The sequence below is a fragment of the Eschrichtius robustus genome, chromosome 10, assembly GCF_028021215.1.
Source record: "Eschrichtius robustus isolate mEscRob2 chromosome 10, mEscRob2.pri, whole genome shotgun sequence".
NCBI classification, from domain to species: domain Eukaryota; kingdom Metazoa; phylum Chordata; class Mammalia; order Artiodactyla; family Eschrichtiidae; genus Eschrichtius; species Eschrichtius robustus.
In genome coordinates, this window is record NC_090833.1 from 4,875,895 (window position 1) to 4,901,285 (window position 25,391).

The 25,391-nt window shown below is 47.0% G+C and overlaps 1 protein-coding gene across 4 annotated transcripts in view; it reads left to right on the forward strand.

The window, feature by feature from the left end:
* Positions 1 to 9,200: 9,200 nt before the first annotated feature.
* RAPGEF1 (Rap guanine nucleotide exchange factor 1) overlaps positions 9,201 to 25,391 on the forward strand; it is a 146,994-nt gene continuing 130,803 nt past the window's right edge. For all 4 annotated transcript variants that reach the window (XM_068552132.1, XM_068552129.1, XM_068552130.1 and 1 more), the window contains exon 1: positions 9,201 to 9,310. In XM_068552132.1, coding sequence (XP_068408233.1) covers positions 9,250 to 9,310 — 61 coding nt within the window. In that variant the 5' untranslated portion in view covers positions 9,201 to 9,249. The remainder of the gene's footprint in view (positions 9,311 to 25,391) is intronic.

Genomic DNA, 25,391 nt, shown 5'->3' on the forward strand with positions numbered 1-25,391 from the left:
TCTGATACATCCATACAATGGAGTGCTGCACAGCTGTTAAAAAGTATCAAGAAGATTTATATGTATTGGGTATTAAAGATGTTCAATCTCTCTCTGTATATATATACACACATACATATATATGTAAAATGATATTACGTTGCTTTTTAAAAAAAATCTATCTATTGATACCTCCAGTCCCATGCAGGTCCATGAGGAGGAACATTGCTCTCCTCCAGGCAGCCATTCAGGGACCCAGACTCCTTCTATCTTCCATATTTCATCACAGCAGGAAGAGAAGAGAGAGAGTAGAGGATCAGGTGTGGGAGATTTTTATGGACTGGGCATGGAAGTGGCAGTCATTACTTCGACCATATTCCATTGTCCACCCTTGAGCATATGGCCACTCCTCACCACAGGGGAGGCTGGGAGATGTCGTCTAGCTGTATGCCAGTAGGTGGGCTTGGTGAGCATCTAGCCAGCCTCGGTTGCACCAACTGATGTACCTTTTAAACCGATTCATATAAAAAAACATAAGTATGTGCATGGATATATTTTTAATATGGAAAAGTCTGGAGGGATGTACATTAAGCCGTTCCCTCTCATGAGTGAAAGGGAGACTTTGACTTTATATGTCTGTATGTTATTTTTCAAAATGATGGCACTTATTTTCTGTGATTAACACTTAAAGATTTGTATGGGACTTCCCTGGTGGTCTAGTAAGACTTTGTGCTCCCAGTGGAGGGGGCCAGGATTCGATCCTTGATTGGGGAACTAGATCCCACATGCATGCCGCAACTAAGAGTCTGCATGTCGCAACTAAAGATCCCGCATGCCACAACTAAGACCAAGCACAGCCTAAATAAATAAATAAATAAATATTTTTAAAAAAACACACACACACTTAAAGATTTGTAAAATGATATTACGTTGCTTTTCTTAAAAATGGCTTTGAGCTACAGTAATCAAGACAGCATGGTACTGGCACAAAACAGAAATATAGATCAATGGAACAAGATAGAAAGCCCAGAGATGAACCCACGCACAAATGGTCACCTTATCTTTGATAAAGGAGGCAAGAATATACAATGGAGAAAAGACAGCCTCTTCAATAAGTGGTGCTGGGAAAACTGGACAGCTACATGTAAAAGAATGAAATTAGAACACTCCCTAACACCATACACAAAAATAAACTCAAAATGGATTAAAGACCTAAATGTAAGACCAGACACTATAAAACTCTTAGAGGAAAACATAGGCAGAACACTCCATGACATAAATCACAGCAAGATCCTTTATGACCCACCTCCTAGAGAAATGGAAATAAAAACAAAAATAAACAAATGGGACCTAATGAAACGTAAAAGCTTTTGCACAGCAAAGGAAACCATAAACAAGACGAAAAGACAACCCTCAGAATGGGAGAAAATATTTTCAAACGAAGCAACTGACAAAGGATTAATCTCCAAAATATACAAGCAGCTCATGCAGCTCAATATCAAAAAAACAAACAACCCAATCCAAAAATGGGCAGAAGACCTAAATAGACATTTCTCCAAAGAAGATATACAGATTGCCAACAAATACATGAAAGGATGCTCAACATCACTAATCATTAGAGAAATGCAAATCAAAACTACAGTGAGGTATCACCTCACACCAGTCAGAATGGCCATCATCAAAAAATCTACAAACAAAAAATGCTGGAGAGGGTGTGGAGAAAAGGGAACCCTCTTGCACTGTTGGTGGAAATGTAAATTGATACAGCCACTATGGAGAACAGTATGGAGGTTCCCAAAAAAACTACAAATAGAACTACCATACGACCCAGCAATCCCACTACTGGGCATATACCCTGAGAAAACCATAATTCAAAAAGAGACATGTACCACAATGTTCATTGCAGCTCTATTTACAATAGCCAGGACATGGAAGCAACCTAAGTGTCCATCGACAGATGAATGGATAAAGAAGATGTGGCACATATATACAATGGAATATTAGCCATAAAAAGAAATGAAATTGAGTTATTTGTACTGAGGTGGATGGACCTAGAGACTGTCATACAGAGTGAAGTAAGTCAGAAAGAGAAAAACAAATACCGTATGCCGTATGCTAACACATATATATGGAATCTAAAAATAAAATAAATAAAAAGGTTCTGAAGAACCTAGGGGTAGGGCAGGAATAAAGATGCAGACATAGAGAATGGACTTGAGGACACAGGGAGGGGGAAGGGTAAGCTGGGACGAAGTGAGAGAGTGGCATGGGCATATATACACTACCAATTGTAAAACAGATAGCTAGTGGGAAGCAGCCGCATAGCACAGGGAGATCAGCTCCGTGCTCTGTGACCACCTAGAGGGGTGGGATAGGGAGGGTGGGAGGGAGCCGCAAGAGGGAGGAGATATGGGGATATATGTATACGTATAGCTGATTCACTTTGTTATACAGCAGAAACTAACACACCATTGTAAAGCAATTACACTCCAATAAAGATGTTTTTAAAAAAATGGCTTTGAGCCAACGAAGTTTAGAATTTTAAATGTTCACTAGGGGGCAGGAGAGATGTGCGTTTTGTGTGCTTCTACTATTTGCTAATCGCCATTTACCACATTTCTTGCATAATTTCCTCCTTCAGCAGGCCATCTGTAACGTTTGCTGAACTGTTTAAGAAAATGACAGCATGGCTTCCCTGGTGGCTCAGTGGTTAAGAATCCGCCTACCAATGCAGGGGACACGGGTTCGAGCCCTGGTCCGGGAAGATCCCACGTGCTGTGGAGCAACTAAGCCTGTGCACCACAACTACTGAGCCTGTGCTCTAGAGCCCACGAGCCACAGCTACTGAGCCTGCATGCCACACCTACTGAAGCCCACGCACGTAGAGCCCATGCTCCACCACAAGAGAAGCCACCGCAATGAGAAGCCTGTGCACCACAACGAAGAGTAGCCCCTGCTCGCCACAACTAGAGAAAGCCCGTGTGCAGCAACGAAGACCCAACACAGCCAAAAATAAATAAAGCCAAAAATAAATAAATTAATTAAATAAATTTTTTTAAAAAAGAAAGAAAATGACAGCACCCAGGCCTTGCACACTAGCGGGCTTCAGCTATGGGCTCAACCATCCCATTTTAATCGGCTGTGGTTACCTTGTGTCAGGATTGAAAATGCGTGTGTTTCATACTAGCTTTCGGGCACCCAGAGCAAGAAGTCTGTTAACTTGCCCGAGAAAAGGCCAAAGTACCGTGAAGCCAATGTACTGCCTGCTCTGCTGGGATCAGTCTGGGAGTTGCCACATTTAGATCATGGAGTGGTGACCCAGACATCTGTCCCCACCTTTTTGAGGAGGTATGTGGACACTTCCCCAGTCTCCTGGCAACCAGATCGGGGACTAAACCATTTGGGGGGGCATGGTGGGATGTGGGGGAACTCATGCTCACAGGAATGAATAATGAGCAAAATTTCAATGAAAACAAAATCACTAATGTCATCTAAAGTCACTAAAACATTTGTCTCCTCTGTTTGGACTTTCCTGATGCTCCGAATCGGGATGAATACCCTCACACCCAGACAACATGGTGGGCACCCCCTGCTGGAATGTTCATCATAGCCAGTCTCATAGAAGAGTTTGCTGGGGACTGAGAGTTCCACCCCCAATTCCCTTGCAGCTCCTGGAGACCAGGAACCAGGTCTTGTTTGTCTTTGTTTTTCTCATGAGGCCAGTACGCTGAGGACATGCAGTCTATGTGAACGGAATGGAACTGAACTGAACAAATACAGAGCATCATGTAAAATGCTGCGGGGTACCTAAAGAGAAGTCTGGGTGAGGGAAGTTGTAGCACAGTGGTTAAAACATGAGCCTGGGGGGAATAAAGTTAAAAAAAAAAAAAAAAAGAGTGTGGAGCAGACTGACTACTTACTAGAAGTGTGTCTCTGTGTAACCCACTCAGCCAAGGGAGTGGAGAAGATGGACGTGGCTGCCCTCCTTCACCAGACCAGGAGGGTTAGACCCTAGCAGCTGTTTGGACTGTGTAACCTTATCCACCTGGCCAGCCCCGATTGGACCGGGGGTGAGCCTCTGACTGGAGCTGGGCCAATCAGATCATCTCTCTTGGAACTCAGGTTTGGGAATGAGCATCCTTCATGGGTCTGGTCTGTTAGCTGAGATGGGAGAGGAAGGGACCTGGGGGTGGGTGGATAAGGGGCCGTGTGGGCAGTTCAGGTGCCAGTGAGGTATTGCACTTCCTGCCCTTCGGTTCTACCCATGAGACACCCGCGTGCTTTCTAATAAATTCTTCTTTTTGCCAAGCCATTATTAAATTGGTATCTGTAACATGTGATCAAACAAATACTCCCTGATCTAGATCCCGCCCTCCCAGGATTACTGTGAGGGTTGAAGCAGTGACCAGCCGCAAGCAGCCCTCATACCACTGCTACTATTATTAATGGACTCCACCGCCCCTTCTGATCTGCAATAATAATATAGTGAAGAGATCATCTCTGTCCTCAGGGAACTGACGGTGTGGTTGGGGAATTCAGGCAGGGACATGTGACGTGATTATCAACAATCCAATCTGAGATGAGCCCTGGAGCCACCAGTCTCACTTTGGCTGGTTTTATTTATTTATTTATTTATTTATCTATTTATTTATTTATTTTTGGCTGTGTTGGGTCTTCACTGCTGCACGTGGGCTTTCTCTAGTTGTGGCGAGCGGGGGCTACTCTTGGTTGCGGTGCACGGGCTTCTCGTTGTCGTGCCTTCTCTTGTTGCGGAGCATGGGCTGTAGGCACACGGGCTTCAGTAGTTGTGGCACGTGGGCTCAGTAGTTGTGGTTCGCGGGCTCTAGAGCGCAGGCTCAGTAGTTGTGGCGCACGGGCTTAGTTGCTCCGCGACATGTGGGATCTTCCTGGGCCGGGGCTCGAACCCGTGTCCCCTGCATTGGCAGGCAGATTCTTAACCACTGTGCCACCAGCAAAGCCCCAAAAGCCCCGTCTTAAAAAGGCTCTCTTAGCAGGCTCCTGGCCACCTCGCTGTTCCTTCCACTGTGGATTCTGCAGAGCTGTGTAGTGGTCATCTGGTTCATCCTTCCCTGGACTGTTGGGAGAGGGCCCAGAAGCACCCTTGCAGGTACTGATTGAGTTCCTTCCCTGTGTTGCTGCCACGTACATAAGCCAGACATGGTCCTAGTACTAATAATGTTTTTCATTTTCTGTATCTTATGATGTGTTTTTTTTTTTACATTGAAATTTTATTTTTATATTTACTTATTTATTTATTTTTAATTGAAGTATAGGTGATTTACAATGTTGTGTTAGTTTCAGATGTGCAGCAAAGTGATTCAGTTATGCACACACACACACACACACACACACACACACACACACATATATTGAGTATAGTTCCCTGGGCTATACAGTAGGTCCTTGTTGGTTATTTATTGTATATATAGTAGTGTATATATGTTAATCCAAACTCCTAATTTATCCCTCCCTCTCCCTGTCCCCTTTGGTAACCATAAGTTTGTTTTCCACGTCTGCCTCATGAAGTTTTGACATCTTAAAAGTCTTGCTGGCTTGGGAGAGACTAGCCAATTCTTAGAGATAGGAAAGGGAGCACACTTTCATATGCAAACCAACCCATCCCCGATCACCTTATGAGAGGACATGCCTGCCTTCATATGGTTCTCTAATTTCTTGTATCTGTTATGTTACTCTCACACACCACACCAATATTTCCTCTGCCCTAAGTTATCCCAGGGCCAGGCAACTAGAGCGCACCCCTTTTTCCAGAGCTCATTGGAATTATTCACACTAGTCAATCCTAAACTGTTTACCCTGCCCTGCCTTGCCTTTCCTGAAAAAAAAACCCAATAAAGACTCTGTCCTCAGCTTTCCTCTCACTCCTGCTTCTGCCTCCTGACCACCCTGGTGCTCCCCATGTGGTCCTGCATGGTATGGTGTGCCCCCTTCTCTCAGGAAATGTAAGTAATAAATTCTCAATGGCATTGGCCTCTCCTTGTTGTCACTCAGTCACCTCCATAAATTAGAATCCTATGGGTACAAATGAGACAGTCCCTGCTTGTAGGAGCTCACAGTGTCCTGAAGGGGACAGACATTAAGCAGATACAAGAAATTAAAGAACTATATGGAGGTGTGTGCTATCAAGGAGACATATAGGATGCTGCAAGGCTCTTAACCCTCCAAGATGCCAAGATGAATGTCCATGGATTTTGCCTCATCAGCATCTCTTCCCCAGATATTGCTTTGAGCATCACCCGTCCCCCCTCCCAGTTGCTGGTTCTGTGGCATCCACTCCCAAGCTTTCTTGCATTTGGTGCAATTCTCATGCCTGGCCGATTTATGCACCCTACCCCCTCCCCCACCCCCTGCCTGCAGTCATTGGCTCAGGGACAGGCATGTGACTCAAACTAGGCTAAGGAGAGTCAGCTGGTGCCCAACTCAGCCACTGCACAGAGAGAGATCACTTGGGAATAGAGCCAACCCAGAGGAGTAATGTCGTAGTTTGAGAGCCTAGAGGTAGCTGTTGATCCTGGCTGTAACCCTGGTTTGCTAGTTATGATGTCCAACAAACTCCCTTTTTGCCCTAACCGAGCTGAACTGGGTTTCTGACAGTGAAATCAAGCATCTTGACCAGTACAGGGAACTGGCCCTAATGCGGGGCGGGGGGGGGGGGGGCGGTGGTCAGGGAAGGGTTTCCCGTAGAAGTGGCAGTTAAACTGAGACGTGAAAGATGACTAGGAATTAGCCAGGTAGAGAGGAGGGAGAGAGAATATTCTAGACAAAAAGAGCAGCATGAGAGAAGGCTGTAAGGTAGGAAGAACAAAGCTGTTTGGAATTTGTTTGCTTTCACTACCTTGCATGTGTTCTCTTATAGCTATAAACACCTTTGATGAATAACCTTTATTAAATAAGCTCCATGACCCTTATTAACAGTAATGTCCATTTATAAAGTACTTTTAAAAAAATTATTATTATTATTTATTTTATTTATTTATTTTGGTTGTGCTGGGTCTTAGCTGCGGCAGGCGGGCTCCTTAGTTGCGGCTCACTGGCTTTTTAAGTTGTGGCACGTGTGCTCCTTAGCTGCAACTCACCGGCTCCTTAGTTGTGGCATGCATGTGGGATCTAGTTCCCTGACCAGGGATCGAACCTGCATCCTCTGCATTGCAAGGTGGATTCTTAACCACTGCGCCACCAGGGAAGCCCCTATAAAGTACTTTATTGTTTGAAAATGTCTTGTCATTTGATTTGTCATGATTTATTGAATATATTTGGTTCCACTCTCACGAACCCCTGACTGGGCCTACTATTCAGACTGATTTTCTGCTTTGCACCCAGACATTTGGACCTAAAAGACTGACTCAGAAGCCTAGAAGGACTGGGGACAGCTTTGGGAGTTGAGGGGGGGGTGGTCTGGGGCCAAGGGCCAGTTTTGCCTGACGACGCAGCTGCCACGAGAGCTGAGCAGTGCGGCTCTGGCTCAGAGCAGCCATTCATCAGCTCGAAAAGAGAGATGAATTTGTCAATCTTTGGCTTTGCCTTTGACCCCTAGAGAGCTGGAACTGAGGACTCTGGAAATTTGGCCGCCACCCAGGGCCAGCTCTCAGTTACAGAATCAGCGAGCCCGCCAGAGTGTGCCGGCAGATGCGAACAGGAATCTCTGCAACGTCAATTACCTTTCCTTCTCCCTCCACCTCTTCCAAACTCTTTTCCCATCACCAGATTATTTAATTTATCTGAGGGAAACAGGAGGGAAAACCGAGTTCGTTTTGTGTTACTTCTTTGTACTCCATCTTGGGCCAAGAATAGCGAGCAGGGGGCAGGATGTGAACATCCCTTGTGTTACTAAAATTTGTTGTTACTTATACTTGCATTATATGATTTAACTTTGACTCCCCAAGTTACAAACTCTTTGGAGGGAAGAACTGATCGTGCACATTTTTGTAGGACCCATAGCAGCTCACACAGTGCCTAGCCCTAAGTAGGATCTTTGATTCTTTAACCAATGACTTTTTCTGAACTCATCGCCATGCTAGAAAATGCCCACAGCTGAGACCCAGGCTGGAGGATAGCCTGGTCCCCATTTGGGGGTCAAATGAGTAGAGCAGGCAGGGGTCGCTGTGTCCTAATGGGTTGGGCCCAGACGTTGGCAGGGAGACTCTGGGCCTCTGGGGACACTGAACCTTCAGGGGAGTCTGGCCCAGACCTGGCCAGGTGGCTCCTGCCCTCAGGGGCTGCTGAGTCTCAGGTAAGGGGACAGGTCAGGTCAGGCTGAACCCCTGGTCAGGTCAGTCCCCGGCCTGGAGCCTCTGGGAGGGCAGGGCGCACTGGCCAGGTGACTCAGCCAGCAGGGGCTGCCGAGACCCAGATGGAGGGCGGGAGGGGCGATTGGTCCCAGGCCTTGGCATGAACTACGGGCCATCGAGGGGCTCTGAATCCCGGGTGGCGTCAGCCATAGGCCTGGCATGGAGGCTAGAGTTCGGGTGGGAGCTCTGTGTTCCAAGTTATGAGGGGGCATGCCAGGCCCTGGGCAGGGGAGGGCGCTGAACCCTGGATTGGGGTGTCAGTCCCAAGACATGGTATGGAGACTACAGGCCAGCAGCGGGGGCTTGGGGGGGGGGTGGGTGGCTGAGTCTCGGGAGAGAGGGTCACGATAACCTTTCAGCCAGCAGGGCAAGCTGAGTCCTGGTTGGGATCAGACTCAGGCTTTGAGCAGGAGACTGGTTCCACGGCAGAGGATGCTGAGTCTGGGGTGGTGTCCAACTCCAGGCCTTGGCGTGGAGGCTCCGCGCGGGCAGGGGACGCTGAGTCCCAGGTGCAGGCGGGGTGGGGGGGCGGTGGTTGTCGAGGGGGTGGGTCCCTCGCCCTGGCTTGGAGACTCCGGGCCGGCAGGGGGCGCTGAGCTCGCGGCGGCCGCCCGGCAGGTGGCGCTCTGGCCGCGGCCGAGGCCGGCGGGCGGGCGGCGGCGGCGGCGGCGGCGGCGGCGGCGGCGCGGCGCGGCGCTGCGGCCGGCTCGCGGGCCCGGGGAAGCGGCGGCGGCGACGGCGGGAGCAGACGAGGCGGAGCGGCGGCGGCTGGCGGCGGGAGCGGCGGCGGCCCCGGGCGGGCTGGGGCGCCGCTGGCCGAGCGCACAGGCCGCGGCCCGCAGAGCCCGCCATGCCGGCGCGGGTCTGAGGCGCGGCGAGCCAGGGCCGAGGCGAGCGGCGGCCGCGCCGGCCTGTGGCCCCGCAGCGGCCCGGCGCGGGCCCGATGAGCGGCGGCCTCGGCCTCCGGCGCAGCCCGGAAATGTCCGGCAAGATCGAGAAAGCAGGTGAGGCGCGCGGCCGGCGCGGGGCGGCCCGTGCCCGGGGCGGGCGGGCGGCCGGGCTCCCGGGGGGGCGCGGGCCCGTCGCCGCGCCGGGAGCAGAAGTGAAAGCGCCGCCGGGCCTGCCGGGGCGCGTCTCGGGCGGGCGGCGGGCCGGGCCGCGCGGCGCTCCCCGGGGCGCACGGCCGGCGGGGGCCGGGGTGCGGGCGCAGGGCCCCGCGGCCGGGCCGGTCGGTGCCCGCCGCTCGGCCCGCGGCGTGAACTTTGAGACAACGGCGGCGACCGGGGACTGGGCAGGGACCGCGGCCGCGTGCCCGAGTGGCTCGGCGGCGGGCGGTTGTCTTTCAGGCAGTGAACAGAGCAGAGCCATAAAATGTGTCATTTCTGATGAGCCTCGAGTTTATATTTAACCAGAAGTATCCACTCGGAGGCTTCAAAGGAAGTGGGCAGGATGTGTCTGGGCGTTTTCAGGGCGCGGGCGAGCTCTCCCCTGGTATCAAGCTGAGCCCTGGAAGCGGGGCTTGTGGGGAGCCGGTTGGGTTGGGGTTGGGTTGGAAGTCTTGATGCCAACCCCATCCCTTTGTGTGCTCCTGGAAATCTCGGAGCCTCGCCTTCCGGTTAGCTGGGTTTTGCCCGGACGGGGAATAGAGTCTCCAAAGATTCTACTCGGGCCGTGCACCTGGGGCCCAGGGCTTAATTAGCGACACCTTGCAGGGCGCATCCTTGAGTCGCAGGTGAGGGAAGCGGGCGGTCCTGGGCTCCCTAGCGGGGACATCACTGGTTGTCATAACCTGGTACCTTGTCATCACCTTGGCAGCCAAGCTATGGAAGGTGGGAGCTTAGGGGAACGGATAGGGGGAAGGTTACACTGATTTTGGAAGTTGCTGGTTTCCCAGGTTGAACCAGGACACTTTTCGGAGAGGCGCCTCGGAAGTGGACCGAGCCGGCCGTGTAACTTGCAGGCTGTGGCTTGAGCACAGGAAGGAAATTTTCGTCGCCTTCTTTGAGGGTTTTCTGTGTATCCGGCTCTGTGCTGAGCACCTTAAACGTATGGCTTATTAAATCTTCGTAGATTCTCTGTGACAGAGAACGTGGTCCCGGTTTGACAGGCTTGGGGGCTCAATGGCTTCTCGTAGGCCGCCCGGCCAGACGACAGCGGGCCGGGCCCTGATGCCCTGCTCTCTGAGTGGAAGCCTGGGTGCCTTCCTTGGGGGCAGGGCCCTTGGCTTCAGGTGCTGCTTCTTGGGTATTTCTGTCACTGTTCTTCAGGGCCAGGGCCGTGTCCAGTGACCAGGAGTTTCCTCCCGGCTCACATGCCGTTCCAGAAATAACCTCTGGTTAATATATGCAGTGTTTCTCAGGATGCGTTGCATCTCTGAATGGTATTGATGGGAAACTTGGCTGGTTTATTTTCAGAATAGCATTAACAGGGTTTTGTCTAATTATAAGGATAATTGAAAAATTTGTCAATCACGGAAAGCCAAAAGAGCACAGTGAAAAGCACCTGCCACCCCACGGGCTGCTTTCCACAGCTCAGCCCTCTCAGAGGAGCTGCCACGTGCATCCTCTACTCCCTGGAGAAAGGAGGCCTGAGGCCAGTTCTTTTCGGCCCAGGTTATGCCTGGGCACCTCCATCGGCCAGGGGCTGTAGCAGATGCAGAATCCAGTGGTACCTGCCTTCGGAGAAGCTTGTCTGTGGGTGGGAGAGCTGGCCCCAGCATCACCCCTGGGCTGCCAGGCCTCGGGAACTGTGGGGCAGCAGGAGGCAGGGCCCGTGGGCACAGGTGAGGGGTGGCCTGTGCGCTGAGGGCATGGGGAAGGCTCTGGAGGAGGGTGAGGGTGCCCCACGTGGAGGTGGGGGAAGAGGCCAAGCAGGGGTTGTGGAAATCTCAGGAGGAAGATGCATGTGGTGGGAGGCGGCTGAGCTGAAAGTGCTGAAGTTGGCAAGACCAGAGATGGCACCTCACGTGGAGCTAGCGGGAGTTCTGTCCTTCTAGTGTAAGGTCTTCTGCTGTGATTCACACACAACTGTCGAGGAAGCCTGGGACACTCTGGAATGAGGGGTACACCTTCTCGGTGGTTTCTGCTGGTCATTGTGGGTGGCTTTCAACTTTGCATTTTGATGAGATTTCCCGTTCGGTTTCTAAATGGACCTACTGTGAAGTCACCCGCAACGTGTTTCCTGAAGGAAGGGTCCTTAGGTGAAGTGGCGCCTCCTGTTAGCAGGTGAACAGTCTCTGGGAAATTACAGAGCCTGACACCCAGTCAGTGCTCATTGTTGTTAGGTTTTGCTGTTTTCTGTTGACTTGAGCAGAAGAGTTGCTTACATGTGTTCATAATCTCTTCTCTCTGATAATAGGACCAGTGCTTTCACTTCTCAGGGCTTAAGGGAGCCAAGGTTTTTTGAGTGTAAAAGAAAACTTTGTGCATCCCTTACAGCCCCGAGACTCTTGCCCATCCTTCCCACCTGATACCTCTCGTGAGCTGCAGCCTCTTCAACCTCTGGGGGAGATCTTTTTGAATCTGTCTGTGCTGCTTTTCAACCTGTTTACTTACTGAGCAGTGCCTGCCTGGGATGGGGGTGTCATACATACTGCCCTCCTAGGAGGGCCTACCCTTCTGTAGGGACCAGATTGGCTGTCTTCAGTTATCTGCTCTGGGCCCAGTGGGGGATGAAGACAGTCTGGGTTCCAGAGGGTGGCAAAGGATCAGCTTGCTAGCTGGTTGGGCCAGTCCACTTAGGCTTGGTGGAGAAGGGTTGAATTTGGAAGGCCAGGAAGAATGCTGGAGTGGAGGGGGAGGCTCCTTGGTGTCTTCCAGAGATAATGGGGAGGCGGGGAGTGAGTGGAGCCAGACAGATTAGGGCGCTCCCGGGGTGAGCTTTCGGGCAGGCCTGGCAAGGAGAAGAGGCGCTTCCCTGGGAATTAAGGGGGACTTGTTCTGGAGGACCCACACTGGCGGGAGATGTGTGCAGTGCTGAGGCCACTTTGGGGGACCAGTGAACCTGGTTCTGGCGTGTACGCGTTACGGTGGGTCTCAGCGTGCTCATGCTTACTCCCAGCAAATGCACTAAGCGGAGGGAATTGAAGCCTTAATGCTTCTGGAGCTGAAACACCTCTCTGGCCTGGTGAGCAGAGGTGACAGACTGGTGGCTGTGGGCTGGATTCAGGCAATGGATGTGTTGTGTGTGATCCATACATGTTCTTGGAGAAAAAGGAAAGAATTGATGGTCAGTATTTAACAATCAGGAAATGACTCACAAATCTCAGGTTTCTGGTTCTTTTGGAAAATGAGCAGCTCTAGTAACCCTGGGCGCTTGTTCCTACGAGGCCACTGTGGCGGGGACCTCCCACTCCTGCTGCCAGCCCCAGCGCTGATTCCTGCCTTCCCACTTGGACTGTTGACGTTTGAGTTTGCACCCCTCTCCTTGCAGAAATCACTCGTGTTTGTTTGCTTTTTATCTGGACTTTGAAGTCTTTGCCCCATTCCTTCATGGATTTATTCTTTGATCCCCTTGCTTGGCACTGATCGAGCTCCTGTCCGGCGCTGTGCAAGGCTCTGGGGAGCCAGCGGTGAACTCGGCGAGCATCATGCCGCCACACAGGCCTTACCTCTCTGGCAGTGGGGGGAGCGCTGGGGGGGTTACAAGGGATCCCATCAGACTCACGGTGGGAACTGCCTCTGTGAGGGGCTGAGATTTCAGGTGAGCCGTTAGCTGGGTGCAGCAGGGCGGGTAGGGAAGAAGGTGGCCTCAGTTTCACCTGTTGTACTCATCAGAGAGTCTCAGGTGCTCTTTCCTCAGTTCATTTATCAAATAGTTTATCCAGAACCTCCCAAAGGCCCAGAGTTTCTAGTGTTTGGGGTACAAGAAAGATTTGTGCTTCCTGGGCCATACCATCCAACTGGGGCAGACAATAAAAGTAGACGTCATAAAGATATAAATTACGCAGGTTTTTCTATTTGTTTGTTTGTTTGGGGGGGGGGTCTTTCCCTGCTGTGTATTTCCAGCAGACCTCTGGGAGTCTGTTTAGGAGTTTCATCAATTACCGAACCCTCTGGCCACTCTCTAGGCCCCCTGTGGCCTCGGGCTACTCCGAGGGGCTGCTGAAGTGGCAGCGGACTCAGCCAGTGCCCTGCCCAAGGACTGAATAAATACGGTGTCTCAGACTCAGGTGCTGTGTATTTCAAATGTGTGAAGATGCTTTCATTATAAATTAAAATGAAAAATTCACACTGTCTGCTGTCATAGTAACTTTTTGTCATTATGTATTTTCTCAGAACAGATGAAAAGTACAAGTGCAGTCTGTCACATGAGGCTGCACATTTTTGGCCTAGGAAAGAGTCCTTGTAGATCAGCGGTCACTGTATTTTGATCAATTTTAAACTCCTCTCAAATTTTACACTTCCTTTTTTTCCCCACAATTATCAATCTTTGCGCTCAAAATGTATCCAGTCAATAAATACAACACTCTTATGGCACCTGCTAGTCATTCATTCCCTCACTCCTGTGGCACTTACTGCGACCCTCCACCCTCCTCGTTGGCAAACACTGTGCCGCCTTGTGGTGGCCCGGAGCCAGCAGGAGCCTGGCCCTCCCGGGCTCTCGGTCCAGGGGTAACATCAAGATGGTCTTGAATATTTGTGCAGTTTCTATAGTTTCCGCCCGGAGTGCATTGACAGATGACCTCACTTCAGTTGATCCCTACAAGTCCTGAGGACTAGAGCAGGGTCAGTTATCCCCGTTTTACCCTGAGGGCAGTTCAGGCCTGGGAAGGTTGGTGATTTGCCCAGGGTCACAACCCTGGTGTGGTGCAGGGCAGCGGGGCGCCCACCTCTGCTCCGACTCCTCCAGCCCTTTTCCAGAGCACTGCTTAGAGCTTCCCACGTTGCTGGAGACACAGTAACTTTATCTTAATTATTGTTCATGTTTCTAAGTTTCTTTTCTGGTGTTACCAAAAAAAAAAAAAAAAATCGCCGTTAAATTAGGGTAGGCCAAATGCAGTCTTTAGGCTGCATATGATACTAATATCACCGGCAGTACTGTACGGAGGTAAAAAATAGCACAGATGCAGAGGCTAAATACATCTTAAAAAATCAACCGCAGCAACCCCAGTTTCCTGGTCTCCTGAGCAGCTGTTGGCAGAGGTGGTTTGAATGGGATTCCTTGTAGCCAGCAGACCTGATAGGAGGCCTGTAAAGATGAGTCATGTATGAGTTTGCAGAAAAATCATCTCCCAAACCAGCCCGGATTGGAGAATGCCTTGAGCACAGGGCTGGGGCTTACCTCAGTCCAGCTGAATGTGTTCCCGTTGCCATAATAAGATGACGCGCTGGAAGGAGTAGCGGCCTGGCAGGCCGCTCCGCTACCGCACCCACACAGCCCCGACTGGGCGCCTGGCTGCCGGGACAGGTGTTCCTCTGACTTGTCATCCACCCTGCCCCAGAGGCTGTTTTATGATTTAAAAAGAAACAAACAAACAAAAAAACCAGTTTGTGAATTATTAAGGGATCTGTCATCTTAGGTTGTGGTCATTTGTTTTAGACCATTTGACCATGTACGCAATTGTGACCTTGGGAGATTCGTTCCCTTTTCTGGGTCTCATTTTCTCCATCAGTGCCAAGAAGCGGGGAGAGGGAGAATCTAAAATTAGTGCTTCCTTGTTTTGTTTTGTTTTAAAGCATCAGGCCTTTTATAACATATAGGAAAGCTCTTAGCCAACCATCAATGGGGAGCACTTTGGACACAGCAAGTCCTTACCACTCAGCTGTGGCCCCTGAGGCCCCTCCTTGGATCCTCCACCAACACAGTGTGGAGACCCACTTCCTGGATGCGCTCAGCCTCCTCTTCCAAATCCGCCTTCCTTTAGGCTCTTCGTGCCTTCTCTTCCTCTAGCAGATAGTGAATTCCGTGCAAAGACCCCAGATAAACCCTTTGGATAGAACGATATTGTTTAGCTCTTTCAGAAACCAAAGCCCCAGTTTCCTTTCCTCAAGTTAAAAATCAACAAATACAGTTTTAAATAGACCGTTAGCCCCTCGAGGGAGTGGGCCTGTCTGGTCCACCACGGGGTTGCCACCACTGTACCTACAACGTAGTAGGTGCTCAGAAACTATTTACTAGTGAATTTAATTAATGTTGTCAAAGAATGAACTTAGGTTTCTGATTCCAAGTCTCAAAATCAACTTTAAATGGAGCTTCTTCTGGGTTTTGAATTGCCAACTGAGATGTTTCTTGGTGAGTTAGTAGGACTAATACTCTGATAAGGGTATGCAGTTGGTTGGGGTTCTGTGTTAACCATATACATTGATCAGTGTTCTGGTGTATTCTCCCGAAAATTGATGAGGGGGCTGAGATGAAATTCCCAGAACACTCTGTAGGGGGGAGAGCTCTAGGGAGTGACGAGAGGCCGAGGCCCGTGCAGCCCGGACAGTCTGGAGCTCCCGTTTGTGGTGACTGTGTGTGGTTCTGGGGCTGCACAGGAGCGAAGTACTCTTAGGCAGCGCTCATTCGCGTCGAGCAGTTGTGATTTTGCCTTTCATTTACAAACCACAGCACATGCCAGCTCTGCTCTGCCTGCCAGTGTGACCAGCGCCATGATGGGAGGCCCTGTCTGTACTTGTTACTTTTTTCACTTGGCCTCTGAGCGTTATTTCGGACCAGCTCCCTGCACCGTCAGCTCTCTGTTTATGGAGTGGTTGTACAGTACACGCTGTCTTCGAGGGGCTGGAGAGGCAGGCTGTTGGTGTTCTGTTGGCGCCCCCTTTCTTCTATATCAGGGGGTTTAAGCAGAGTCTCTCTTGCCACTTCTTCCTCTTTGTGAGTGAAGATGCAGTGGAGAGACTTACCTAAATGGATTAGAAATCTGGTATCAGATGGTCACAATTCCTCTTTCTCCCCACTTTTTTTTCCAGGCTGTGGGGTGGAAGATAGACGATAGTTCTCTGAGCCTGTCCTGTCCTGCAGTCTGGACTGCGTCTTCCTAAAGTACTGTTACTATGTCATAACAGCTCAGACCCTTCGTTCCCATTGGTCCCTTAAAGATGCTCTTTCTCCTTGCTTTTCATTGGCTTGCTGGCTCCACACAGTCATTTTACTGCAAATTAAGTTTCATGATCAGGAAACTCTACCCTGCTTTTACAGTGTAGACGAAATGGAGCTGTCAAACCCAGGATGGTGTGTGGTGCCTCCTGGGCCGGGCACAAAAGGGCGGAGTTCAGGCATTTGGTGTGGACTTGACTGGACGCACACTGTGCTGTTAAGGATGGGAGCAGCCCGTGGGCCCCCTGAGCAGAAGTGTGGTGCTTGTAGTCTTTGGAAGAAGGAAGGCGCGGACATGGAATGAGAAGACAGGACAGCGGAAGTCCAGTGGAATGAGATGGCGCCGCATAGCCACTTAGTTGGCCCAAAACAAGCAAACAGAAAAACAAACAAAACCTCTGGCTTGCAAACAATGGTTGTATTTATTTGCTGGGTCTGGATGATCACGTGTGCCCTCTGTCCTTCAAGTGACTATGAATAAATAGACGGATGGTTGTGCATGGGTCATGGATTTGGCTGCTCTCAACCTCTCCTTTCAATGATAAATACAAATAAGAGTAGTAGCTAACATTCATTAAGCACTTACCACGTGCTGGTACCAGGCTCTGTTCTGTGTATTTTACACACATGGTCTCCTTCAATGCTCACAACAGGAGAAAGGTACTGTTACGTTCTCCTTCTACAGAGGACAAAACTCCGACACAGAGCTTTTCTTTTGTGCATGGGATCCTGAGATCCAAAATAGCTGAGATTTGCCTATGGTCATACCAAGTTGGGGCCAAGACAGGACTAAAGCCCACTTGACTATGTCCCATTTGTCCATATTTTCATTGGCTGTGACGACATTGGACATTGTTCCCTTGGCTTTTGTGACTTGGCTCAAAATGAGCATCCGCGTTTCCAGGGACTTTTCCATCACTGAGGTGGCTGCTACACTGAAAGGGCCACCTGATAATGTTGGAGGGGATGCTTGAGATGACATTGGTCCCCTGGCTATCCTGCTCCAGCTCTCAGGGGGCCAGGAAGCCCTGCTTCTTGCTGGGTGACCTTGGGCAAATTGCTTAATCTTTCTGAGCCTCTGGTGCCTCTGTTGTAACCTGATGAGGGGGACAAACCTATCTCCAAGCCCTTTCTTTTTTTTTTTTTTTTTTTACACACACTGTATTTTATTTTTACAAGAGATAAATAGACTGACACCAAGCATTGTACATGGATGACCACGACAAAAGCAACAATGATTGCAATTACCAAACATGAAACACGCTCATACTATGTCATAATATTGACATTCAGTCCAGTAATCCTCCACTGTAACAGCTCCTTTACTTTGCAGTGAAAATTGATTTGTATATTCTTTGCCTCTGAGTCCTTGTGGGATTTTTTTTTTTTTAATTCAGACAGAAAGTCACAAAAATTATACTCATCCTCATCAGTTCACTCAGTCCCATGTAATTAATTTTTTTTTCATCTTGATCTTTTGTTAGCACTTTTATGAGTTCATCAGTTTTTCATTAGAGTTCTGAAAATGCGTATTCATTCAGTTCAGCAGTACAGTCAGTTACCAGAAAACCTGTACTTGTCAGAGTCTTTTCCATGAATTTCTTGAAGATGAAACCCTTTTATAGGAACATATTTGAAAAAGCATCAGAGTACACCCAGAACTGTCCGTAAATGACAAAAGACTTAAAAATGACCACAGTTAAAGATTTGATGAAAGTTCATAATAATGCAATTGACAAGAAAATTAGTTATTTCTGAGATATACATTTTAAAGTAATAACTAGGATTATTACTTATAACATTATACCAGAACATATAAGATTTTTAGAAATTTCATGTAATGTCTGAAACATTTATATTAACATATTTCCATACAAATACAAATATAAGATTTTTAGAAATTTCATGTAATGTCTGAAACATTTATATTAACATATTTCCATACAAATAACCCAATGAAAGTTTAGTATTAGTTGTTTTGTTTGTTTGTTTGTTTATACTGCAGGTTCTTATTAGGCATCAATTTTATACACATCAGTGTATACATGTCAATCCCAATCGCCCAATTCAGCACACCACCATCCCCACCCCACCGCAGTTTTCCCCCCTTGGTGTCCATATGTCCATTCTCTACATCTGTGTCTCAACTTCTGCCCTGCAAACTGGCTCATCTGTACCATTTTTCTAGGTTCCACATACATGCATTAATATACGATATTTGTTTTTCTCTTTCTGACTTACTTCACTCTGTATGACAGTCTCTAGATCCATCCACGTCTCAACAAATGACTCAATTTCGTTCCCTTTTATGGCTGAGTAATATTCCATTCTATATATGTACCACAACTTCTTTATCCATTCGTCTGTTGATGGGCACTTAGGTTGCTTCCATGACCTGGCTATTGTAAATAGTGCTGCAATGAACATTCGGGTGCATGTGTCTTTTTGAATTACGGTTTTCTCTGGGTATATGCCCAGTAGTGGGATTGCTGGGTCATATGGTAATTCTATTTTTAGTTTTTTAAGGAACCTCCATATTGTTCTCCATAGTGGCTGTATCAATTTACATTCCCACCAACAGTGCAAGAGGGTTCCCTTTTCTCCACACCCTCTCCAGCATTTGTTGTTTGTAGATTTTCTGATGATGCCCATTCTAACAGGAGTGAGGTGATACCTCATTGTAGTTTTGATTTGCATTTCTCTAATAATTAGTGATGTTGAGCATCTTTTCATGTGCTTCATGGCCGTCTGTATGTCTTCTTTGGAGAAATGTCTATTTAGGTCTTCTGCCCATTTTTGGATTGGGGTGTTTGTTTCTTTAATAATGAGCTGAATGAGCTGTTTATATATTTTGGAGATGAATCCTTTGTCCGTTGATTCATTTGCAAATATTTTCTCCCATTCTGAAGGATGTCTTTTTGTCTTGTTTATGGTTTCCTTTGCTGTGCAAAAGCTTTGAAGTTTCATTAGGTCCCATTTGTTTATTTTTGTTTTTATTTCCATTACTCTAGGAGGTGGATCAAAAAAGATCTTGCTGTGATTTATGTCAAAGAGTGTTCTTCCTATGTTTTCCTCTAAGAGTTTTATAGTGTCCAGTCTTATATTTAGGTCTCTAATCCATCTTGAGTTTATTTTTGTGTATGGTGTTAGGGAGTGTTCTAATTTCATTCTTTTACATGTAGCTGTCCAGTTTTCCCAGCACCACTTATTGAAGAGACTGTCTTTTCTCCATTGTATATCTTTGCCTCCTTTGTCATAGATTAGTTGACCATAGGTGCGTGGGTTAATCTCTGGGCTTTCTATCTTGTTCCATTGATCTATGTTTCTGTTTTTGTGCCAGTACCATATTGTCTTGATTACTGTAGCTTTGTAGTATAGTCTGAAGTCAGGGAGTCTGATTCCTCCAGCTCCGTTTTTTTCCCTCCAGACTGCTTTGGCTATTCGGGGTCTTTTGTGTCTCCATACAAATTTTAAGATGATTTGTTCTAGCTCTGTAAAAAATGCCATTGGTAATTTGATAGGGATTGCATTGAATCTGTAGATTGCTTTGGGTAGTATACTCATTTTCACAATGTTGATTCTTCCAATCCAAGAACATGGTATATCTCTCCATCTGTTGGTATCATCTTTAATTTCTTTCATCAGTGTCTTATAGTTTTCTGCATACAGGTCTTTTGTCTCCCTAGGTAGGTTTATTCCTAGGTATTTTATTCTTTTTGTTGCAATGGTAAATGGGAGTGTTTCCATAATTGCTCTTTCAGATTTTTCATCATTAGTGTATAGGAATGCAAGAGATTTCTGTGCATTAATTTTGTATCCTGCAACTTTACCATATTCATTAATTAGCTCTAGCAGTTTTCTGGTGGCAGTTTTAGGATTCTCTATGTATAGTATCATGTCATCCGCAAACAGTGACAGTTTTACTTCTTCTTTTCCAATTTGTATTCCTTTTATTTCTTTTTCTTCTCTGATTGCCTTGGCTAGGACTTCCAGAACTATGTTGAATAATAGTGGTGAGAGTGGACATCCTTGTCTCGTTCCTGATCTTAGAGGAAATGCTTTCAGTTTTTCGCCATTGAGAATGATGTTTGCTGTGGGTTTGTCATATATGGCCTTTATTATGTTGAGGTAGGTTCCCTCTATGCCCACTTTCTGGAGAGTTTTTATCATAAATGGGTGTTGAATTTTGTCAAAAGCTTTTTCTGCATCTATTGAGATGATCATACGGTTTTTATTCTTCAATTTGTTAACATGGTGTATCACATTGATTGATTTGCGTATATTGAAGAATCCTTGCATCCCTGGGATAAATCCCACTTGATCGTGGTGTATGATCCTTTTAATGTGTTGTTGGATTCTGTTTGCTAGTATTTTGTTGAGGATTTTTGCATCTATATTCATCAGTGATATTGGTCTGTAATTTTCTTTTTTTGTAGTGTCTTTGTCTGGTTTTGGTATCAGGGTGATGGTGGCCTCATAGAATGAGTTTGGGAGTGTTCCTTCCTCTGCAATTTTTTGGAAGAGTTTGAGAAGGATAGGTGTTAGCTCTTCTCTAAATGTTTGATAGAATTCACCTGTGAAGCCATCTGGTCCTGGACTTTTGTTTGTTGGAAGATTTTTAATCACAGTTTCAATTTCATTGCTTGTGATTGGTCTGTTCATATTTTCTGTTTCTTCCTGGTTCAGTCTTGGAAGGTTATACCTTTCTAAAAATTTGTCCATTTCTTCCAGGTTGTCCATTTTATTGGCATAAAGTTGCTTGTAGTAGTCTCTTAGGATGCTTTGTATTTCTGCGGTGTCTGTTGTAACTTTTCCTTTTTCATTTCTGATTTTATTGATTTGAGTCCTCTCCCTCTTTTTCTTGATGAGTCTGGCTAATGGCTTATCAATTTTATTTATCTTCTCAAAGAACCAACTTTTAGTTTTATTGATCTTTGCTATTGTTTTCTTTGTTTCTATTTCATTTATTTCTGCTCTGATCTTTATGATTTCTTTCCTTCTGCTAACTTTGGGTTTTGTTTGTTCTTCTTTCTCTAGTTCCTTTAGGTGTAAGGTTAGATTGTTTACTTGAGATTTTTCTTGTTTCTTTAGGTAGGCTTGTATAGCTATAAACTTCCCTCTTAGAACTGCTTTCGCTGCATCCCATAGGTTTTGGGTCGTCGTGTTTTCATTGTCATTTGTCTCTAGGTATTTTTTGATTTCCTCTTTGATTTCTTCAGTGATCTCTTGGTTATTTAGTAACGTATTGTTTAGCCTCCATGTGTTTGTCTTTTTTACGTTTTTTTCCCTGTAATTCATTTCTAATCTCATAGCGTTGTGGTCAGAAAAGATGCTTGATATGATTTCAATTTTCTTAAATTTACTGAGGCTTGATTTGTGACCCAAGATGTGATCTATCCTGGAGAATGTTCCGTGCGCACTTGAGAAGAACGTGTAATCTGCTGTTTTTGGATGGAATGTCCTATATATATCAATTAAATCTATCTGGTCTATTGTGTCATTTAAAGCTTCTGTTTCCTTATTTATTTTCATTTTGGATGATCTGTCCATTGGTGTAAGTGAGGTGTTAAAGTCCCCCACTATGATTGTGTTACTGTCGATTTCCTCTTTTATAGCTGTTAGCAGTTGCCTTATGTATTGAGGTGCTCCTATGTTGGGTGCATATATATTTATAATTGTTATATCTTCTTCTTGGATTGATCCCTTGATCATTATGTAGTGTCCTTCCTTGTCTCTTGTAACATTCTTTATTTTAAAGTCTATTTTATCTGATATGAGTATAGCTACTCCAGCTTTCTTTTGATTTCCATTTGCATGGAATATCTTTTTCCATCCCCTCACTTTCAGTCTGTATGTGTCCCTAGGTCTGAAGTGGGTCTCTTGTAGACAGCATATATATGGGTCTTGTTTTTGTATCCATTCAGCCAGTCTATGTCTTTTGGTTGGGGCATTGAATCCATTCACGTTTAAGGTAATTATCGATATGTATGTTCCTATGACCATTTTCTTAATTGTTTTGGGTTTGTTTTTGTAGGTCCTTTTCTTCTCTTGTGTTTCCCACTTAGAGAAGTTCCTTTAGCATTTGTTGTAGAGCTGGTTTGGTGGTGCAGAATTCTCTTAGCTTTTGCTTGTCTGTAAAGCTTTTGATTTCTCCATCAAATCTAAATGAGATCCTTGCCGGGTAGAGTAATCTTGGTTGTAGGTTCTTCCCTTTCATCACTTTAAGTATATCATGCCACTCCCTTCTGGCTTGCAGAGTTTCTGCTGAGAAATCAGCTGTTAACCTTATGGGAGTTCCCTTGTATGTTATTTTTCATTTTTCCCTTGCTGCTTTCAATAATCTTTCTTTGTCTTTAATTTTTGCCAATTTGATTACTATGTGTCTTGGCGTCTTTCTCCTTGGGTTTATCCTGTATGGGACTCTCTGCGCTTCCTGGACTTGGGTGGCTATTTCCTTTCCCGTGTTAGGGAAGTTTTCGACTATAATCTCTTCAAATATTTTCTCTGGCCCTTTCTCTCTCTCTTCTCCTTCTGGGACCCCTATAATGCGAATGTTGTTGCGTTTAATGTTGTCCCAGAGGTCTCTTAGGCTGTCTTCATTTCTTTTCATTCTCTTTTCTTTAGTCTGTTCCGCAGCAGTGAATTCCACCATTCTGTCTTCCAGGTCACTTATCCGTTCTTCTGCCTCAGTTATTCTGCTATTGATTCCTTCTAGTGTAGTTTTCATTTCAGTTATTGTATTGGTCATCTCTGTTTGTTTGTTCTTTAATTCTTCTAGGTCTTTGTTAATCATTTCTTGCATCTTCTCAATCTTTGCCTCCATTCTTATTCCGAGGTCCTCGATCATCTTCACTATCATTATTCTGAATTCTTTTTCTGGAAGGTTGCCTATCTCCACTTCATTTAGTTGTTTTTCTGGGGTTTTTTCTTGTTCCTTCATCTGGTACATAGCCCTCTGCCTTTTCATCTTGTCTATCTTTCTGTAACTGTGGTTTTTGGTCCACAGGCTGCAGGATTGTAGTTTTTCTTGCTTCTGCTGTCTGCCCTCTGGTGGTTGAGGCTATCTAAGAGGCTTGATGGGAGGCCCTGGTGGTGGGTAGAGCTGACTGTTGCTGTGGCGGTCAGAGCTCAGTAAAACTTTAATCCACTTGACTGTTGATGGGTGGGGCTGGGTTCCCTCCCTGTTGGTTGTTTTGCCTGAGGCAGCCCAACACTGGAGCCTACCTGGGCTCTTTGGTGGGGTTAATGGCAGACGATGGGAGGGCTCACGCCAAGGAGCACTTCCCAGAACCTCTGCTGCCAGTGACCTTGTCCCCACGGTGAAACAGAGCCACCACCCGCCTCTGCAGGAGACCCCCCAACACCAGCAGGTAGGTCTGGTTCAGTCTCCCCCAGGGTCACTGCTCCTTCCCCTGGGTCCCGATGCACACATTACTTTGTGTGTGCCCTCCAAGAGTGGGGTCTCTGTTTCCCCCAGTCCTGTCGAAGTCCTGCAATCAATTCCCACTAGGCTTCAAAGTCTGATTCTCTAGGAATTCCTCCTCCCGTTGCCGGACCCCCAGGTTGGGAAGCCTGACGTGGGGCTCAGAACCTTCACTCCAGTGGGTGGACTTCTGTGGTATAAGTGTTCGCCAGTCTGTGAGTCACCCACCCAGCAGTTATGGGATTTGATTTTACTCTGATTGCGCCCCTCCTACCATCTCACTGTGGCTTCTCCTCTGTCCTTGGACGTGGGGTATCCTCCTTGGTGAAGTCCAGGGTCTTCCTGTCAATGATTGTCCAGCAGCCAGTTGTGATTCTGGTGCTCTCGCAAGAGGGAGTGAGAGCACGTCCTTCTACTCCGCCATCTTGGTTAATCTTCCAAGCCCTTTCTAATGCTGATTCCTTGTGAGTCTAGTCTGCAGTATAAAGGGGTGTGTGTGTTAGGGTTGTTTTGTTGGTTTTTACTGACACTAGTGTTGCACGGCATGTAACTATTCATCATCATTATAAAACTTACATGATCCTTTGTAGCTTTCAAAACACTATTATAGGCATCAGGTTTTTTTGCTCTTGTTTTAGGTTTTGTTTGTCTGTTTGTTTTGTTATTAAAAGGTATTAGAGTAACACAGCATTTTTCCCAGATGAGAAGGGTGACTGCTCACGATTGTTGAGTACTTCCTGTGTCCTTGGGAGTTTTACCTTTTTATTTTTTAATTTTTTTTAATTTATTTATTTGGCTGCAGCAGGATCTAGTTCCTGGACCAGGGATCAAACCTGGGCCCCCTGCATTGGGAGTGGGAGTCTTCTTCTTTTTTAAAGATTTATTTTATTATTTATTTATTTATTTAATTTATTTTTGGCTGCATCGGGTCTTAGTTGCAGCACGCGGGCCCTTTGTTGCAGCACACGGGCTTCTCTCTAGTTGTGGAGTGTGGGTTTTCTCTTCTCTAGTTGTGGCGCATAGGCTCCAGGGCACGTGGGCTCTGTAGTCTGTGGCACGCGGGCTCTCTAGTTGAGGCGGGCGAGCTCAGTAGTTGTGTCGCACATGGGCTTAGTTGCCCCGTGGCATGTGGGATCTTAGTTCCCTGACCAGGGATCGAACCCGCATCCCCTGCACTGTAAGGCGGATTCTTTACCACTGGACCACCAGGGAAGTCTCTCAGAGCTTTACCTTCTGATACTTGTATGATTTAATTAGGTCTGTTGTTATAAAGAGAGAAATGGCAAGTATTGTGCCATCTGACAGCTGAAGAAAGGGAGGCAGGTGACAAGTTGAGTGAGAGGTAGAACTGGTTGGGGAACTTGGGTTTCCTTCATCCCTTGTCTTCCCTGCCTTCGTGTGTGCTCCTCTGGTCCCACTGAGAGTCTGGATCTGGGGTCTGCTGCTCTTCTACCACAGAGCCTCAGGGAGGCTGTCTGGAAGGCACTGTCATTGTCTTTGGTTGGAACCTGCTCTGGGATTCCCCTGGGGCTTTCCAGCCTCTCTGCAGGACTGTTAAGGTGGCTTCACATCTGCCTACAGATTTATGAAGCAGCTCCTGCTTTTTCCAGTATAGAGGTGGCTTA